Raw genomic sequence first — 20,890 nt, forward strand, 5'->3', positions numbered from 1 at the left:
TACCAAGTGGTGAAATTCCATCAGACAATTATTTTTGCTTTCCAATTCTGCCCACTCTGACCCAGGGGATTTGGGGCAGACTAGCCCCTATACCTGTGGAAACAGCACTAGGTGATCCTACTTAATTCCTTCTTCAGAGACAAGTACATGGTAGTCTTCTCTGACCCAAGACTGTTTAGACTTAGCTTATCTCTCTTCCAAGGACAACATAGGCATGGTTCTTCTCTTCCCTGCAGTTTGGCGTAGACACTATTCACATATCTCTCAGGGGAGAGTAATGAACATAGCCCCTTGCTCCCTTCAGGAAATTATGGACACAGTTCCCTTTCCTCTTTCCTTCTAATCCAAGTGTAGTGTAATGATAGATCCTCTTTTTTTTTTTCTAAAGAGGTGGGGGAATAGTGGAGGGTGTCTGGGCTCAAGGTCGTGGATTCTGACTCAAGGTCATTGCCATGGGGTTGGGACATGGAACCAGGTATCTGGGAGTCCAATACTATTCCAAACCCTGGGGCAGACTGAGGGCAAGAGGGTTGCTTTGGTGGCTTAGGTAATGAGAACTTTGGGTAAGTGACATCTGAAGGGCTTTGAGGGACAGACCCTGTTTTCCTAACACTCAAGAGAGAGCCAGAAAGGGCAGAAGGTGCCCAGGGAAAATGAAAAAACTTGGGGTGTGTTCATGTGTGTGATCTGTGTCACCATGGTGGGCACAGGTAGTGGTACATTTGTGCTAGGCATTGTGTATGTATGTCTAGGAGGGTGGGAGAAAGTATGAACGTATGTGATTATATGTATATATTTTGAATGTTAGAGACAATACTGGGAAAGTGTGTCAGAGGAAGTATATGTAGTTCTACGTGGCTTTGTGTGACTATCATTCTGTGTGTGTGTATGTGTGTGTGTGTGTGTGTGTGTTGACTATAAGAGGGGGTAGTTGACAGAAAATTCAGAATTCCAACTGTTAGCATCTTCTTTTTTGAACATACAAGGAGAATTTAGAGGTACCAGAAGGAAAAGGGATAGGTGCCTCATTAATGACAAATTCCTTGGACCTAACAAACTAGAAATGGGTAGCATTGTATAAGAGCCACTTGGGGGTGACCACCTACTATTCCGCTTGAAGTGTCATTCTACTACCGGTAGCTGGGAAACAGGGGAGCAGTTCCCAGTTGTTTTAGAAAACAGGACTATCTTCTTCATTCTCTCTCCTCCCTCCTCCCCCTTTCCTATTGCTCTGGCATTACTGCGGTACTGACAGAATGAACTCACTGCTTCCAGGTCCTCTGGAAGCAGTATCCCTATGTTGGGCAATGGTGGGAAGAAACATCAGAGCCCCTTTCTACTGGCTTGACTCCTTTCCTTTTATTATCATCTATGGGGCAACCCCCTTTCTGGCTCTCAAAGGACTCTGTTCTCTTCCAATCCTTTATCTCCCCCCTTTCACGAAATAGCCTTGTGCAGTGGCTCTTACAATTGGTAGGCTTGATTTCAAATTCTGATCCTGACATATACCAGTAGTGGGCCCCTGGGCCCGACTCTGATCCTTTGCCCTTTTTTTTAGCCTCAGTTTTTTCATCTGTAAAATAAGCTAATAATACCCTACTTATTTCATCGTTTCTAGAGAGGAAAGCATTTTGTAAACCTGATCTGTGAAGCAGCAACGTCATGCCTGGATGAAACTTTTCACCCAGAAGGGAGAGGATTGGGTACCAGTTACTGCTGCAGGAGATGTTGAAGTCAGATCTCGGGGAATACTTCCTGACCATGGGGGTTGTTGAATGCCAAGGACAAGTGACTGAGGGAGATCATGGAAGTTCATTCTCTGCAGAGTTTTTGGCACTGGAAGAATGAGACATCTGGAGGAGAGTCATAGGAGCGGGCAGATGGGATGACTTTAGCAAGGACAATAGTTGTAAGGAGACAGTAGGGCCATAGGCATTGCTGTGACACCTACAGGATGAACTTGCTGCTTCTTGGTCCCCTGGAAGCAGGATCTTTATGACCAAGCATACCCAGAAAAGGTCCAGAAGGTAGGAAATTTAGTGGATGGGGTACCCTGGAGATAGAGAAGGAGCAGGAGGAAGGAATAATGGAAGAAAAGGGACTCAGGTACCTTATGCCTCAGTTCAGACCCTCACTAGACCACAGGGAGATATGGTATAGTGGAAAGCACACTAGTTCTTGAGTTGGAGGGCCTGCATTCAAACCCTGATTCTGTTACTTCCTTCCTGGAGAAGGAAATGGCAAATCACTCCAATATCTTTGTCAAGAAAACCCCAAATAGGGTCATGAAGAGTCAGATGTAATTGAAATGACTGAATAACAAACAACAACCCTGGACTCCAGGCACAATACTCTTAAAAAACCCCCAAACACATACACACACCCACACCCACACACCCACACCACACACACACACACACGTGTGCGCACACACACATATATGGTAGCATATAATATACACACATATGTTCATATATCTGTAGATGTACACATATATGATATGTAATTCTTTCTTTTCTTTTTTCTTTGGTTATTCTGAACTTAACAAACATCCACAAACATAAGCATTTCCATATATAAAGAACAGAAGAAAAGGATTGCACATGAAACCAGTGATCTTTCTATTGTACTGCAGAAGGAAAGGATTTCTCAGCATTGAATGGGTATGACTGGTAGAGGGTAGATGGTAAAGGCTCTTCCTTTCTGAGGATTCTCCAACATGGGAGAGATTTGAGGTACAGAGAAAGAGTGCTTTACTGAAGTCAGAGAATCTGGGTTTAAATTCCCCTTTTAAGGCTTTCTAGACAAGTCACCTCAGTTGCCTTATCTGTAAAATGAGGAGGTCCCTTTCAGTTCTAGTCCTATGATCTTATGAGATAAAGATGGGCTAAGGATGGGATTGTCCTCAGTGGCTGGGATTTGATGGCCTCTCTTTGGGACCATGAGAGGTACCATGAACTGGCTTCCCAATTCTGTCCTGAAGTTCTATGTGAGATTAGGTTTTTCTGTTGACCTATTTGGAAATATTCTATTCTTCCCAACTCCTTCGTATCTTCAGTTCTACTCTCCTTGCTTTGTGAATGATTCAGAGCTATTCTCTCTCCCCTTCTTTACCTAGCCTCAGGATCTTATATGTACCCCTCCTCTGACTTATTTCTAGGCTCTTTCAACTTCTTAAATTGGAATGGTGGATTCTCCTTTCCTCTCTGTTTAATGGGAAGCAGAAAACTAGAAATTTTCTCCATTTTTTGTGGTCAAAGAGAACACTGGAAGCATTGTTTCTTCCTGACCCCTCCTCCTCTTGGCCCCATTACCACCCTTATCTTCTCTTTCTTACATCCCCTCTCCTCTCAGCCAACTCTTCTTCCCTCTTCCTTACTTCTGATTTTCTCTTTCCTTTCTTTTTTTTTTTCTTCCCACCTCCTCCATGGTCTTCTGTCTTACTCTTCTCTCCTTTGACTCCTCCCATGAAAGCCTCCTTCTTGCATTTTTCCTCCCCTTTTTCCTTGGTTGGGAAAGAGAAGGTCCCTTATAAATTGCCCCCGGATGTTTCTGGGGTGAAGATACAGGTTAAACTTGTTTCTGGCTGGATTCTTTCCTAGAAGTGGTCCTTGCCTCCTCCTTGTAGTATCTCTTTTTCACATACCTCTTCAGTAAGGTCTTCTATGCCGTTGTCCCTTCAGATTGAGTTGGGTTTGTGAGGATGGAAATCAAGTAATTATCTTGAGTGATTTTTCAAGGTAGAGAGAATAACTGTGCTCTATCTCTCCCAAGGCCAAAACCAGAAGAGATAGCTGTGGGTGCAGTAGGTGGGATTGAGGTTAGACATTAGGGGGAACTTACAGGGGTGGCTAGTTACCAAAATAGACTCCTAAAGAAGGTGGTGATCTCTTTCCCTTGGAGATCTTTTAGTGTAGGAAAGACTTGGTGTTTGGGTAGAACTATGAAGTAGACTATGAGAAGGATATCAAATATCAGTTGCTGGCATAGAGAGAGTGAGTGGGTTTGGAAAGGTCTAAAGGCAAGAGAACTTATCTCTTTCACAATACCAAAGTCCACCTAATATTATCTGGTCACTGCCTCACTCCTCTAGTGTTCCTCTCTCCTCCCCACTTTGTGCCTTCCCACCCCCTATTTCATCCTGTGAACTCAACTCTCACTGGAGAAAATCATATTTGGTCCTCTTTCAGCTTCCCTGGCCAGATAGCAAACTGCTGGAGGCATGTTGGACGCAAGAATGAAGGCTGAGTGGAGGGGTGTGCTAGGATAGGGTCAGTCAGAGCTTTTTAATCTTGGAAGGGCTTTGGGAGAGTGGGGATGTCAGAGGAGTCAGAAAAGAGGCATCTGGAGTGATGCTAATGAGCACAAACTCTGGGACAGTGGATTTTGCAGTTGTAGCAAATCATGAAAGAGGTTTGAAAAGAATTCTTTTTTGTGCAAATGCAGACAGGGGGTAATGGGGACTGATGTTAGCAAGGAAAGGGATGGGACAGGGATTCTGGCTATGTAGGTTCTTGTCTTGGTGAATGGGGCCTGAGGTTTCTTTTCCTGTCCTCTACTCACTGGTCCCTGATCTTTTATCTCTCTGCCCTGAGCCCTGGGGTATCCATGATGGCTTCCCCTACCCTCTATCTAGGTTGTCATCAGCATATGGAGAGAAGAAGGCAGATGACAATAATAAGAATAACTGAAATGTACATGGTGTTCTATAGTTTACAAAATGTAATAGAGTGCCAGATTTGGAGTCAGGAAGATATGAGTTCAAATCATGTTTTTGACACTTATTAGCTCTGTGTCCATGGGCAAGTCATTTAATCTCCCTGACTTTCAGTTTCCTCATCTAAGAAATGGGAATATAATAATATCAGCTACAATATCTACCTCATGGGGCAAATGAGACAATGTAAGTAAAGTGACTTCTAAACTTTAAAGCCAAATATGTATTCATATGTGGCCTTAGATACTTACTGGCTGTGTGACCCTAGGCAAGTCACTTAACCTCTGTTTGCCTCAGTTTCCTAACCTACAAAATGAGAGTAATAGAACCACCCACATTGTAAAGATAAAAAGATAAAAAGAGATAATACTTGGAAAGCATCCTGTAACTTTAAAGTACTATTTAGAAGCTAGCTATTATTACTATTGCTATTATTATTATAATTATTATAAATGTCAGGCATTTTATACCGGATCCTCACAGAAGCCCCATGGGGTAGGCAGGTAGGGATGATTATGCTAAAAGAGGGGCTTTTATGTTTCTCCCTGGCACATCTCTGGCTTTAGTCATTCCAGAGCAAAAGGACAACCAATGCTTGGCCTAATCTGGAAAGCTTCCCCCTCCCCCATTCTTTCAACAGTTTGCTCTCTCTACCTGTCTCTATTTGCCAGAGAAATTTGCTGGGAAAATGCTCTTAGAAAAACGAATTGAGACTCAGGGTTGGCACCCCCGGCACTAGACACTGAGATGAACTTCTTGGCATTCAAGCCCAACGTTTATTGAATCAATTCTTACCTGTAAACGTATGAGGAACTTTAGGCTAGACGGGAAAGTTAGAGGTGGCTTTTAGCTTCCTTTATTAATTCAGTCTCCGCCTTCTTTGGTCAGGTCTGAATTGTGGGCAGAAAGCCAAATGGGTAGAACACTCTGTAGTTTAGGAAAAGGGACCCAAGCAACCTATTCCCCCGTGTCAACTTGAGCTGCTTTTAACCCAGGCAGTCCCTTGCCCAGAGGCAGAATCTCTTTCCCCATTTCTTCCTTCTGCTCCCATCCAGGGGTTGCCCTCCAATGTCTGTTCAGCCCCCTGGGTCCTGGGCATCTGTTAGGAACATCTGCTAGGGATGAGGTATCACCAGCTCGGGGGGAGATAGTCTATGGGGAGGGTGGCTTAACAAGCGGTTAATTAGCACTAGGGAGGAAGGAGAAGGGGCAACACAGGTGAGAGTGTGAGCTGGAGGCAGATTTCCTCTTCTCTCTTGGCTCCTGAGGATATGTTCTCCTCCACACATCTTCCCCCCTCCCTCTCCACTTTCCCGTCTCTGTTCTTCCAAGGGTCTCCTCCTCACTTCCTTCTCCCTCTAGCCCAGGCAAGGCCTTGAGCTGGTGGGAGAAGTGACTCTCTGTGGCTGGTGGGTTCTCATTGCCCTGGGGCCTGGCCCAGGAGGCTGTGATCATTCTGCTCCCTGGCTCTTTAGCTGTCCAGACCTCGGTCTTCCACTGACCTGAACGGAGGAGAGATAGCGCTGAAGCCCGAGCCAGGGGACACTTGTCAGAAACATGTTCTTGTCAAGAGGTAGATAACAGGGCTTGGAGGGCAGGGTGTAGCAGCAGGGAAAGGCTGAGAGGAGAGCTGTTCTAAGCTGCTCTGATAGCTTGAATCCTTCCTTTTAATTCTTGGTCAGTGTCTAGGAGCAGTCACTGCCTGTTTCTCACAATATCCCAGACCCTCTTCTCGTCTCCTCTTGCCCCCATTTCCTTTCAGCCTCTCTCTCCCTGCCCTAGCCTCTCTCCCCTAGTGTTGTCTTAGACCAAGAGTGGCTCTCCTGCTCTTTGGTTCCCCCATTACTGCTTTAACACTATTGGGGCCTGCTGACTCTCAGGCTGGCTCCCCCAGCTCTGCCACCAGGGGGGTTATTTTTATCTCTTGGTGCCACCCCCGCCACTCTGCCCAACCAGCTGCCAGAGCTGGGGATGTGGGCACAGCTATGGAAAGTAAGGGCGTGTTGTGTAGTGGTGGTGGTGGTGGGAATGTGAATCTTGGACCCAGGTGGCTACAGGGGAACTCCCAGCCCTCTAGATCTTCAATCTGCTCACCTTCTAATGGACTATTGCCACTGGCTTATTTCCTGCCTCCCCTATCCCATCAGGACAGGGAAGGACAGTACAGAGGAGTAGAAACGAGTGGGGTGGGGTTGTAGCTTTGCCATTAAGGACCAGGGTGCAAATAAGATGCAAACAGATCAGGATCTTGGGAAGCGACTCTTGGGTCAGTGTCCCACCTTCCCTCATCTTCCTCTTCTTAGCTTTGTTCATGTACCCTTGTCATCTGGGGTTTGTGGAACCCTCCTCTCACCAAGCAAGACTGCCTTCTCCTTAATGCCCCTCTGCATCTGAATTTAGCTGTTTAATCTCTCTGAAAGTCTCTGCTTTCTCAGCTGTTAAAATGACAATCATAACTCACATGCTGCCTTCCTCACCTTTAATTGCTATTACAAAATCATCCTTTGTTATGATAATCATTGCTATTAATAATAATAGCATTTATATAGCACTTTACAAGTAGCTCCTTTTATCTTCCTAATAACCTGGGGAGTTAGGTTTTACTATTATCCCCATTTTACAGATGAGGATACTGAGATAGACAGAAGTTAAGTGACTTGCCCAAGACAGATTTTACCTCAGGTCTTCTTAACTCCAGCTCCAGGGCTTTATCTATTAGGCCACCTAGCTGCCTCTATTCTTAGGTCTCCCAAGGGTGGAGGATTTTGTGGCTGGCTGTAGTGAGGAAGGCATCCTAGGTTTGTCTCCAGTTTGAGCAGCTGGAAAAAAAAAAGTAGTACATTTGACCTTAGCTGGGGTTACCATATCTATTTCCTTGACTGTAGGCCAGGGAGTACAAACAGAACTGGATTATTTTACCTATCTTAGATTCAAGTCAACAAATATTTATTAAGCACCATGTAAGACCCTTCTTTTTTGAGGTTTTATTGAATCAAATCAAGCTAATGTTACCCCTGCTCCAGGGAGGTGGGAAGGGAGGCCAGCAATCTCATCAGCAGCCTAGGTATTATTAGCATTACCTTGTCATTGTGTACTTCAGGCTAAGTAGAGCCTTTGCTTTGGGAGCCATGGGAGGGGATAACTACTCTGAAGAGAGCTTGATAACTATGGCAGGGTGGATTTAGATTGGACATAAGGAGGAACTTCCTAGCAGCAACAGGCTTTAGGATCATAGACTGAGAGCTGTAAGGCACCTGGGGGGACATCAAATTCAACCTCTGTGTCGTACAAATGAGAAAATTGAGCCAGGTTTACACAATTAGTGATTGTCTGTGGCAGGATTTGAACTCAGGTCTTCCTGACTCCAAGTCTAGCACTTTATCTGCTACCTTACCTAGTGGTTAGGCCCACCAGGTAGAATCAGCATCTCTGGAAGATTTTATTAAACATAATACTGTCTCATCTTACAGGAATTGTTTGGGCACATTAGCTGAAGGTTGGACTGGGATGATTGAAGTCTCTTTCAGACCTGCTGCCTCACACTTGGAGGGCTGGAGGTTAGCTGCCTTCCTTGGAGGTTTGGGAGGTCAAGGAATGAGGCAGCAGGTTGGGGGCTAGTCTGGGAAGGGCTTTTTCTGGAGAGCTGCCCAGGTTGGTCTCTGTGGTTAGGATGCTGTTAGGGTCAGAGCCAAGGATTGTTGCTTTATTTTCCTCAGGGCTTCCTACTTTCCGAGGCCCTCATTTACTTCCTAAGTAAGCATATTGGTATAGCAAAAGGTAAATCCTATCTATAAAGGTCCTGAACCTATGGCAAACTGGTTACCTTTGTAGCTCTTCCTAAATCTTAGTGCAGCATCCTGCAGTGTGTGTGAGTGCCTTTCTTGTGCTTTCATCACTGAAGAGGAGCTCCTGCTGTGGAATTTCTCTCCAAAGATATCAATCTGCCAGCTTCTATAACGTACAGTGTCAGAGAGTTGCCTGGGGAACAGGGACTGGGGGGTGTACAAAACGACTGAATGACAGTGTCACATAGCTAGTATAAATCAGAGGCATGATGTGAACCCAGGCCTATCTGACTCTGAGGTTGGCCTCTTGTTGACAGGGCCATGCTATCCAGAGAATTAGTTGGTCCAGTAGACAGGAGAACTATTCACCCCAGGAGCTCCCTCTGGCCAGGCATTGTGTCCTTTATAATGTTCCATTGGAGACCGCACCTCATGTTTCTTCATTGGCCCAGTTTCTGCCTCTGTGCCAAACTAAGGAACCGATAAAAGCATCTTATTATTCAGAATTATGAAGGTCCTTAGAGAATATCTTTATTCCAATTGCTTCATTTTACAGATGAGAAAAACTGATGCCGAGTATTTGAGATTTGTCCAAGGTGACAACAGGTAGTTAAGTAGTAGTCTGAATTTGAACTCAGGTCCTGACTTCAAATCTAATGCCTTGAGAAGGCCACACAGTGTACTCTGAATGTATTTGATGTTTCTTTATATGATTGACAGAGAAACTGAATGAGTGTGCGGAGAGAAAGGAGCTTCTCTTCTTTCTTTTATTTTTAATTTTTTTTGAGACAATCGGAGTTAAGTGACTTGTCCAGGGTCACGCAGGTAGTGAATGTTCGAGGCTAAATTTGAACTCAGGTCCTCCTGACTCCAGGGCCCCTGCCCTATCCACTGCACCACCTAGTTGCCCCTCTTCTTTTAAAACCTCTCTAACCCGACTTCCTGTTATCAGTTGACCAAAAATAAGTTCTCCCTAAGGTCCAAATATAATCCCTGTTGCCTCTCTTCTATAGTCTAGGACTGTATAACCATATGGTTCTACCATGGGGCTAGGTAATGCATCTCTCTGTTTCCACTCGCTGCGGTAAAATCCCTGCTCTTTGCTCCGTCCTTGTCATCTGAAATGATCACTTGCCCCCACCCTTCCTTTCAGTTTCTAGACCAAAAATCACCTCTGCATCTAACTTACTTTCCCTCCAGCCACTCTATCCTGACTTCTCCCATGCCGTGGGCAAACCAATGGTAGGCAATATCTTGGTGCCTAATAATGATGTCATCTCACAGACAACCAGGGGATGGGCGGGGGCTTGAATCCCTTAGCCAATCAGAAAGCAGGCTGGAATTCCGGGCTAAACAGGCTCACAAAGGGTCTTTGGTGTCTGTGCGTTCTTCGGCCCCGCCCCCTACCTCGGCCCCCCCTCCAGTTTTTGGTGGGGGCTAGTCTCCGTTTTGCTACAGCCTCAAAGCAAACCTCAGGATAAGGGTGCAAAGCATCCTGGCTCCAGATTCACTTCATCCCTCCACCTCTGGGCTGAATAAACGCTACTGTAGCCAAATGTATCTTTTTCCTCCCTTCCTTTCCCCTAGGTTAAGGGGGAAGGAAACACCCTGGCTACTTCTAATTTCCCTCCTCCTCTACCCTACCAGTTTTTGCCAATGTCAGCGGGAGCGGAGTGGAAGTTCACCCTCAAGTCTCATCTTCTCCCTTCCAGCTATTAACAAAGCCCATCTCTATGTCCCCAGACACGAAAGGCCAGGATTTGGGGCTTGAACCAAATCAAGGAGTAGGCAGGATTGGTGAACTACTGCTGGTCAGTAACATCTGGAAGCTGGGATGCCTGGGCCTTGTTTCAGGCAGACATTCTGGGTGACACTTCCCCACCTCGCACCCAGATTTCTTGGGACTCTTCCCTAATCACTGCCTCCTCGACCTCCCTGCTCTTCTTCATACTCTGTAAAGAAGAATGGTCCCCTGTCTCTGGAGTTGGGCTGGGCTGGGCTATTTTTGTCCTTTCTGGGATTCTTCTGAGAACAGTTTCTTGTTTTTGGTCTGATTCAGATGTGAAACTTTCCTCTGATCCCAGGCCTCTCACCCAGTTCCTGTGGGTTGGGTTGTAGCCTGGCCTTTTTCTCTTCCCCTCCCCAGAGTTCTCCTCTGTCTCAGCAAAGCCTTGCTGAGGAGGGGACTCAGAGCTGAACAGAAGCCGCTTCCCTTAGGGGCCCAATGTCCTCAGGGGCAGTGTTTTGACCTCCAGAGAAGGGATTTGACTCCCATGGCCACCCCTATACCAGTGCAGAGGAGTCATCTTCAGGGTCCCATCCTCAGGTAGGAGCTGGGAAGGAGAATAAGTTGGGGGGGCTGCAGGTCCACTGTAAACCAGACCAATGATGTAGTTTGGGTGAGATCCAAGGTCTAACAGCTTCTAGCAGCTGGGGGGAAAAACACACAGAAAATCTGGCTGTTGTATAATACCTACGCCTGCCTTTGTCCTTCCTGCCCCTCAACTTTTCCATACTTTCCCCTTTCCCCTCTGTTTCTCACTGGCACTATGACAATCGACTGTCACTATTCTTACTGATCCTTCCCAATGCATAGCCCTTTGTACCCCCTCATCTGGCTTGTAGAACTCCAAAGGAACCCCAAAGTTCCCCCAGCCTAAGACAATCCTGACCCACATCAAACAATCCTTTGTTATACTAGTGTTCTACCCACAGTGACCTGACCCGATGTGGGCTTAACTTTAGTTCAACTGTTTAGTTCAAATATGCCACAAATATTAATCATCTACTCCGATAATTTGGGAGAGTCTAGATAGTAGAGGATTCAGAAAAATGGAGGACTTAGGGGCAGGGGAAAGTTCTTTCTAAAGAGAAAGTGGTACTCTCTAAGGGATAGGATTTTCAGAACTTTATGTCCTGTCCTCTCTTCTTTAGAATCTGCTTCATCAGAAAAGAGCTCTTTTCCAGCCAAGTCCCTGAACTGGACACTTTTAGATCAAATGTTTGATTTAGAATCAGAAGACTTGGGTTCAGATTCTAGTTCCATTACTTACTACCTTGGATAAATCATTTAACCTCTATAGGCCTCAGTTTCTACATCCATAGGTATTGGGTTTGTTTCCTTCTCTGTTCTTGTATCCCCAGGGCCAAGCATAGTAGCTGGCAAGTGGTAAGCACTTAATACTTGTTTAATTGATTGATTAGATAATCTCTAAGATCCCTTATTATCCTCACATTTGATCTCTGGACCTGGAGTCAGGAAGACCTGAATTCAAATCCTACCTCAGATTTTTGTTTAGCCATTTTCAGCCATGTCTGACTGTTCTTGACCCCTTCTGGGGTTTTCTTGGCAAATATACTGGACCTTTTTGCGATTTCCTTCTCTAGCTCATTTTACAAATGAGGAAACTTGAGGCAAATGGTTAAGTGACTTGCTCAGGGTTACCCAGCTAATAAGTGTCTGAGGCTGGATTTGAACTCCGATCTTCCTGACTCCAGGCCTGGCACTCTATCCACTATGCCACCTAGCTACCCTACCTCAGATACTTACCAGATTACTCTGGGCAAGTCATTTTACCTCTGTTGGGCTCAATTTCTTCATCTCTAAAATGGGGATACTTATCTCCCAAGGTGATTGTAAGAATAAAATGAGATAATATTTATAAAAGTGCTTTGTGAACCACAAAACTATTATGTCAGCTAATTATTATTATCATTATCATTATTATTATTACTACAATGCCCATCCCCCAGGCCTGGAAAGTCTCATCACACATCTACCTCCTAGAACCACTGTGGGGAAGGTTCTCTTTCAAGACTCGGCTCAGGCGCTGCTTTCTGCAGAAAGCATCTCCTGGTCCCGTCCAGCTGCTGGTACCTTCTTTTTTTAAAGTTTCCTTGTGACTTGTATATGTCTGGTCTAAACCTATACGTGTCATCTGGCCCATTACAGTATGAGCGCCTCAAGAGCAGGGACTATTGAACTTTTGTCTAATGGCCAGGCTCAGCAGAGTGCCTGAAATGGAGGAGGGAGCCCTTCATAGATGCTTGTCGATTCAGCCTATTACTTTATCTTCTTATAGAATTCTTGAGCTAGAAGGAACTTTAGTGACTGGGTTGGGGCTCAGGATTTGGAGCCTGGAGAGACCTGAATTTCAATCTCAGTTCTGATGCTTATTAGCCGTGTGACCTTGAGCAAGTCATTTAACCACTGTGAGCCTCAGTTTCTTCATCTGTAAAATAGAACTAATAACAGTCTCGTACAAATACAAAGTATTCTTCCTTTTCACAGATGGGCATACTGAGATTAAATAAGTTGTCCAAAGCTAGGTGTTAGTGTGTGCCACAACTGGGACTCAAAGCCAGGTCTCCTTACTCTCAGTCCAACTAGTTCTAACTCATCTGTCCATTCAGTGATGTGGAGAGAGCCCTAGCTCTGTGGGAGACAGAGCTATGACAAGAGGGAAGGGCTGTGGATTGTACTGGGCAGAGGTGATGGGCAACATGGAAGGGAGGGACTAGAAGAGAGAGGGGAAGATGGAGGGAAGGATATGGAGAAAGGGAGAGGAGAGTGAGAGGGACCTGGGGGAAGGGAAGTCAGGCCTGGGAAGAACACTGAAATGGAGGGATGGGAATGAAAGGCAGATAGGAAGGAAGGAGTGGAAGGTAAGAGTTGACTTTATTTTGCATGGAAAGAGATATCTGAAGAAGAACTAAGTTAGTGGGCTCTTTAAGATTCTCTAGGTCACTCTTCTTGGAAGGCTGTACCAAAGAGAATGGATTGAAATGGTAACAGGTGAGGGTGAAGTGCAGATCTCAGGAAAGTTTTCTTGACCAAGAACATTGTGAAGTGAGGACTCTGGGGGATGGGGACGTGAACACTTCTTCCTTAGAAGGCCTCAGGAAGAGGAGAACAGGTTACAAACTTGTACCAGGCAGGAGGGTGGATGACATGACCTTGGAAGGACCATGTTTGGGATCTGAATCCTCCCAACTGCCTGTATGTTCTTCCTAGACTATCTTCCCCCTCCTCCTCCATCCCATACCCTTCTTTCTGTGCATCTGGATTGTGTTATGTTGAGATTTCAGCAAGAGCCAGACAGGCAAGAGCTTCTGGGCAGGATCAGGAAGGAGATTAAAGGGAGGAACCAGAAGGTGGAGAGAATTAAAGATCAATCCTCAGCCTCATTTTCCTTTAAAGTCTTTCCCTGGAAGCTGCTGGGTTTCAGTTGTAGAGTAAGGGTGGAAGCTGTATTTGAGGCGACCTCCTGAGGTCATCCATCCTTCTTCCTGTCAACCATTTTGCCTTAAGGTAGAATGATCTTCCCCCTTGGGTCCCTTTTTGCTCATTGTTTCTTGACTGGAAGGATTGAGGATGGCAGAGGCAGTTGCAAAAAAGGGATCCATAGATCCCTAGAAATTGAAAGGGAGTTAACTTCCTTAAAATTGGCAGAGACCTTAACGATCATATAAATCATGCAAATTCAAGGCAGAGTCTGGGCAAATGGTACAAAGCAATGCTGGAATGACTTAGAATGTTTTATTAATGCCCACAGCCAAGAGCAGCATGGGAGGAAATGGACAGATACAGCTGGGGACGGAGTCACACATGGTCTCCCCTGCCTCTACTGTCTTACGGGACAACATGCTAAGTGGTATTGTGGATGCAAAGTGGGATGTGTGTTCCAGTAGAAGGCCCAGAGCCACTGGGGGCCCGGGTTTACATAGAATTTTCACGCAAAGAGTCTACTTTGTCACATTTCTGATGGGGCATTGGAGTCAGGAAGCATGGATTGATAACAAAAGGGGGGTGGTTTCTAAAAATTAACCAGATAGACCTATTCAGGATGATGAAGATGGAATTATAATGATGCCATATCAGGATGCCTGTTGCAGTTTTCAGCAGCCTAGATCTGACTAGAACTACACTTTTCCCTTCCACATTGTGACTTTATCATAGTTTTGATACATTGAGGGTCAGCATAAGCTGGGGGTAAAATTTTACAGTAAAATTTGGCTTCAGTAAAAAAGCTACACTTAAGGACCTAGAAGGCCACATGTGGCCCTAAGGTGACAGGTTCCCCACCTCTGGCACAAACTATTAAATGGGAATTTTGGGGGAGTTTTGCAGAAGCCATAGACGATGTGTGATGGTCAGCAGATGATACAGAAAAAGTTTAGAAACTCAGAAATGCATAAAATATATGTATACTATTGTTTAATATCAATACACGTTATCTTTAATACCATAATAGTTCAGACTTCTTTCCTAGTATGAAGGGGGGGCCAAAAATTTTACAAGGCCTTTCTGAATCGCAGGGGAGCTGAACCCCTAACTCCTACTATGTGGAAGGGATAATTGTAGATGCAATTCAAGCCTTAATCATCCCAGGGTTGTGTAGCAGGAGTCATTTTACAGATGAGGAAACTGAGGTCCATTGAGATGAGGTGACTTGTCTGAGACAACACAGATAGAAAATGTTTCTTGTTGATTTGAGTAAGTAGCAAAGTCGGAATCTGAACACAGATTTGAACCCTAGTGTTCTTTTCACTATAGCACAGATCATCTTCCATGAGGCCTCAAAGCCTCTCCAAGCTAATTAACTATTATCTCAAGAAGTCCAGCTTTTAAGGTCCTATGGAAAGTGCCCTGTGTTCATTGGGATCATAGCTACTATCTTGCCTTAAGGCAGAATAACTCTTTCTATAGCACCTGTAGGTATCTCCCTGAGCTCTGGGACTCAAGGTCATCTTGATTTGAAATGGAAAGTGACAGGGGCTGTTGGCCTTGAGTGGGGAGGACGAATATGGTAATATACACAAATGGTCATGGTTAGTATTGACAATTTTCTTTGGGCATCAACCCCTGGGTGCCTAAATGCAAAAAGCTGTTGCTGTTCAGTTGTGTTCAACTCTTCATGGCCCCATTTGGGGTTTTCCTGACAGTTTTTTGCCATTTGCCATGGAGTAGTTTGCCATTTCCTTTTCCAGTTCATTTTACAGATGAGGAAACTGAGCAAGCAGGGTTAAATGTCTTACCCAGGGTGCCCCAGAGATCAGATTTGAACTCATGAAAATATCTTCCTGACTCCAGTCCCAGTACTCTATCCACTATGCCATCTAGCTGCCCTTAAAAAAAAAAGAAAAGCAGATAGGGAGTCACCAAAGAAATTGGCCTTTGCATCATAGAACAAGGGCACTGACCTTCAGTGGGGCACTGGGAGGGATGAGGGATCGGTCTGAGGAAGTGGAGGATTGTGATTACATTAGGAAACGGGGTGGGAATACCACTGGAGATAGCCATGTAGACTTTTTTCCCCCACCTACCTGGGATGTGTGCCCCAGGATGGGCTGGGTGCCTGAGAAGGGGGAAGGTAGAGAAGGAAGGGATGATAACCTTAAGTTCTGGTTAGCTGGAAAGGAGAGGTTATTCCCTTAACTACTTCATACTCTCTAGAGTGAGCTCCAGAGAGATGCCTCGGTCTTTCTCCCTGTGGCTCTCCCACATGGTCAGGTGGGCTGTTGTTTCTTCCTCATCACAAGTGTTTATCTGTGAGAAGCTTGAGCAGGGGATGAGGAATGAGCTTCAAGCCTCCAGTACACATTTTCTTCCTCCTCCCTCTTCTCTTTCTCCACAAGGAACAGTGCAGGTGTAGGGATGGAGATGCGATGTCAGGATCACTCCCTTCCAAGGCAGAGGGAGGGGGATACTTACTGTCTCTTCTCTATCTCTTCTCCCTTATCACCCCTCTCTCTCTTTACTCCAGAAATGCTGGTTGAGGGGCTGCCTAGTAGGGGCATTTGGGACCTATTTGGAACATGGCTTCTTCTCAAGTGACTGGGATTCCAGGATTTTTAGAGGGGTTTCTGATCAGGAATGCAGCAGTTCTTTCTACCTCCCTTCCCCCAACCTCCCAGAGAATGGGAATTTCTGTTTCCTTCCCTGACTCATTCTCTTCCCTACCCTGACTCATGAAGTTACTCGGACCTCAGTCTCTCCCCTCCTCCTCAGTGGGAAAGGGTTTGTGCCTGATGGGGATGATCTCTCACCTCATCCCAGAGCCTGTGCTGGTATTGGGTGGGAACAGAGGCTGAAGAAAATTTACCTTTTTAACACCTCTTATAGACCAGACCAAAAAGGGTCTCTTCCATTCACCATCCCCCACCTCCACCCTAACCCCTATACAATGGTAAGGATTGAGGTGCAATGTCAGAGAAGAGTCCTCAGTGGGCCAAGTCTCTGAAATGGTATATGGGTGTGAGGAGATTGTACTTTTAGGGAGAGTCTCCAACAGAACAGATACTCTGCCCTCATCCTGCAATGTACACACATTCGCTCGTGCTTTGGGAAGAATTAACTGATGCAGAGGCAGGGGGATGGCTGCAGTGACTCAGCCCAGTTGGACACTTGCCACGACACAGATCCAGCAAGGCAAGGCTTAGGATGCACTTTGGCTGGCTGATGAATATTGGAATCTCAGCCTGTTAGCTCTCTCTGGCAGGAGAGAGCAGTTTAGTGTGTGTGTGTGTGTGTGTGTGTGTGTGTGTGTGTGTGTGTGTGTGTGTGTGTGTGTGTGTTTCTGCCTGAGCTCTAAATGTCTAGGGGCCTGGGGCAGGGCCTCAGTGGAAATCCTTGTGCCTCACTGGGAACATTTCTCCATATGGAAGGACTGTAACTGAGTGTAGGAGAAACCCCCAGGACATTTTTATTACAGAATTTATAGGTGGTAGTGACTAATGTAGAATTAATAATAATAATATTAATAATTTTAGGGAGCTTCTTTGCAGTCAAAATCGGTGATTTTTTTATTTAAGTAAGTTTAAAAAATATGTAATTATCCCATTTAGTCCTCACAATAACACTGTTTAGGTAAGAGTTACAAGTATTATTATCTCTGCTTTACACAGATGAGGAAACTGAGGCTTTACAATGTTAACATGGTTTCTCCTTAATACATACAGCTCTAAGTATCCACGGTTATGTAGCTAGGAGGCAGATTTCATCTCTTATCTCTCCTAACTCTGAGGTCAGCCTGTCTTCCCACTAGATCAGGCTGCCTCTCTAATACCTTTAGACTAACCTGTTTTTTAATATCCAAACCAATAAATGGGACAGTGTGATATGGTGGGAAGTGCACTGACTGATCTTGCAATCTGAGGACTTGAGGATCCAGAATTTGTTTTGACACCTGCTAGCTGGACAAGTCACTGAAAGATCAGTCAGTCAATAAACATTTATTAAGTACCATGTGCCAGGCACTGTGCTAAGTGGATCAGAATGAGGTTTATCGTACCATACTCTTTGCTTCCCAGAGTGGTTGTGAGGGAAGTATTTTGTAAGCCACAAAGTATTATAGAGATATGAGTGGTTATTATATAATCTCGAAGAAACTTTTTTTTTTGGAGGGATGCAGTTCAGTTTAGAGATGTAGGAGCAGAGTTGGAAGCACCTTGGCGATCATCTAACCATTTCGTTTTACAAATGAGGAAACTGAGGTTTAGCAGTGACCAGCTCAAGGTCACAAAATGTCAAAATCAGGATTAGAACCAGGTTATTTATTGCTCAGGCTACATTGGAGAGACAATGAATATACTGTAAAGAAAAGTGCTGGACTGTGAGTATGAAAACCTTGGTTCTAGTATCAGCTGTGCCTCTTTCTAGCTGTGTGACCTTGGCCTAGCCACTCAAACTCTCTGAGCCTCAGTTTCCTTATCTGTAAAATGGGAATGATAATAATATTTTCTTCAACTCCCTCACAGGGTTGTCATTTAGAAAAAATCCATATAAATGTGAGGTGTTAATGAGTAATTCCATTTTGCAAAGGTTCTTATTTGTGTGAACTTGTGGGCATATTTTCAGTGAAAGTTGATGAGGGTAGGTGGAGGCCTGAGGGAGCCAATGTGGGATTTCACCTTAGCCCTGGATGAACCACAACCTCAGCCTAGAGTTGCTGGATGGTTGGACCAAATGCACCCTGACTGAAAGCCTGGTCCAGTGATGACTTTGGGACAGTTCCCAAGGTTTGTGCTCCCTTCTTCCTTCTCTCTTTCTCCCTGCAGGCTGCGCTATATGGTCAAGCAACTGGAGAATGGGGAGGTGAACATTGAGGAGCTGAAGAAAAACTTGGAGTACACGGCTTCGCTGCTGGAAGCTGTCTACATCGATGAGACACGGTGAGGGCAGGCTAGGGAGAGACAAAGAGGGTGAGCAATAGAGTCAGAGGTAGGTACAGAGGAGAGGCAGGGACAGAGAGCAGAGCAGAGGGAAGAGGGGGTGGAGACAGAGAGGCATTTGGAGATCATGGAGAGAGAAAGACCAGAGATATGGGCGGGCAGAGACCAGAAATTTGGGAGAGACAGGATCCAGGAAGAGAAAAAGATGGAAAAGCAGACAGAGATACATCGAAATGGGGGGGCAATGCAGACATTCTCTCTCTCTCTCTCTCTCTCTCTCTCTCTCTCTCTCTCTCTCCCTCACACACACACACACTCACACACACACACACACACACACACACACACACACACACAGACAAACAGGAAGAAATAGCTAGAGACATACAGAAACAAAGACAGAGACTGAAACAAGATGAGAAAAACTGGAGTAAGAACTCTTAATTCATGCTTAGTATTCCCATGGGGGTAGTAGGGATCAAGGTAGGAGTGGGAGTAGCGGTGATCCTTCTCTGTCCATTCTTACCCCCTTATCCTGGGTTTTAGACAAATACTAGACACTGAAGATGAGTTACAGGAACTCCGCTCAGATGCAGTGCCCTCAGAGGTTAGGGACTGGCTGGCATCCACCTTCACCCAACAGACGAGAGCCAAGGGCAGACGAGCGGAGGAGAAGCCAAAATTCCGAAGCATTGTCCATGCTGTGCAGGCTGGGATATTTGTGGAGCGGTGAGACCCTTTCCCACATTTTCTCTTCCTCTTATCCCCACTGACTATTCAACCTACGTATTCCTTATACCCCTTTCTAGCTTCTTTACCATCCATTCAGGCCTATCTAGACTCTTAGCTCTTTCTAAACCTAATTCTTTCAGCCTACCTGCCTTTTCGCTTTCCTACACCCTTAGACCCTTTCCTCACACCCTTACAGCCCCAGCTGTATGGCTGTGTGGCTCTGTGTGTGTGTGTATGTGTGTGTGTGTGTGTGTGTGTGTGTGTGTGTGAGTCAGCTAGGTGGTGCAGTGGATAGATCACCAGACCTGGAATCAGGAAGGCTCATCTTCCTGAATTAAAATCTGGCCTCAGATACTGGGTGACTCTGGACAAGTCACTCAACTCTGTTTGCCTCAGTTTCCTTATCTGTAAAATGAGCTGGAGAAGGAAGCAGCAAACTACTCCAATATCTTTGCCAATAAAAACCCAAATGGCGTCATGGAGAATCGGACTCAACTGGAATGACTGAACAACAAAAGCATTTATACATGTATATGTATATCTATCTTCCCCCTCAATCTTCTTTTCCTACCTTCACACACACTTCACAGACCTCCCTTTATTTACCTTACTCCTTATACCCATGTCCCCTCTATCCCTTCTTTTCATATGTCACCTTTCATTCTCCAGCCCTCACCCTTTGCCATCAACCTCTCATATGATGAATCTTCTAGTCCCTTTCTTCCCGTGACAGACCCTCATGCCCTCCTCTCCCTAGCCTCCGTATCCTCATGTATCCCCTGTCACACTTTTTGTTCCCCTTCCCCTAGGATGTTCCGGAGAACCTACACCTCCGTGGGCCCCACCTACTCCAATGCTGTTATCAGCTGTCTTAAGGTAATGTTCTAGGAAGCTGGTAGGGAGCTGGAGTGTGGGGAAGGAAGGGAGGGGATCAAAGTTTGTGTCCACCGATCTGTTTCTTAGAGGAATTCCCCAATTTCCTGCCTGCTCTGTCTAGCTCTCACACCATCATTCCTTTCCTTAAGGAGGCTATGCCCCTCCATGTCTCTCCTGTTCTAAGAGATGGCCAGGGCAGGAGATGCTTGGCTTTATTTTTTTCCCTCCCTTTCATACCCTACCCTCTCTGTCCATTGGGAAGCCATTCCCAACGTCCCTCTTATTTCTGAGGGGCTCCCCTGGGATGGATTTGGGATTATCTCATTTCTTAGTCCACCTAACCCATGGTCTTCACACAGACCCTGGACCATTGGTGCTTCGATGTCTTTTCCCTGAACCGGGTGGCTGATGACCATGCCCTGAGGACCATTGTCTTTGAGCTGCTCACTCGACATAACCTCATCAGCCGCTTCAAGGTCAGAAGTCAGTCCACAATTCCTTTCTCCTTTGCCTGCTCTTTCTCTCTCTCTCTCTCTCTCTCTTTCTCTGTCTCTGTCTCTGTCTCTCTCTCCTCTCTGTCTCTCTGTTTCTCTGTCTCTCTCTTTTT

The 20,890-nt window shown here is 45.5% G+C and overlaps 1 protein-coding gene across 2 annotated transcripts in view; it reads left to right on the forward strand.

Annotated features, from left to right (window-relative positions):
• PDE1B (phosphodiesterase 1B) overlaps positions 1 to 20,890 on the forward strand; it is a 36,034-nt gene that overhangs the window by 4,105 nt on the left and 11,039 nt on the right. The window contains exons 1-5 of one of the 2 annotated variants that reach the window (XM_020966257.2): positions 10,642 to 10,828; positions 18,562 to 18,675; positions 19,222 to 19,404; positions 20,217 to 20,283; positions 20,643 to 20,759. In XM_020966257.2, the coding sequence (XP_020821916.1) occupies positions 10,776 to 10,828; positions 18,562 to 18,675; positions 19,222 to 19,404; positions 20,217 to 20,283; positions 20,643 to 20,759 (534 nt within the window). In that variant the 5' untranslated portion in view covers positions 10,642 to 10,775. Of the gene's footprint in view, positions 1 to 10,641; positions 10,829 to 18,561; positions 18,676 to 19,221; positions 19,405 to 20,216; positions 20,284 to 20,642; positions 20,760 to 20,890 lie in introns of those variants that run through there. The other variant, XM_020966256.2, reaches the window with a different exon arrangement.

Source organism: Phascolarctos cinereus, unplaced genomic scaffold (assembly GCF_003287225.1).
Source record: "Phascolarctos cinereus isolate Bilbo 61053 unplaced genomic scaffold, phaCin_HiC Scaffold_1;HRSCAF=81, whole genome shotgun sequence".
Lineage (NCBI taxonomy): Eukaryota > Metazoa > Chordata > Mammalia > Diprotodontia > Phascolarctidae > Phascolarctos > Phascolarctos cinereus.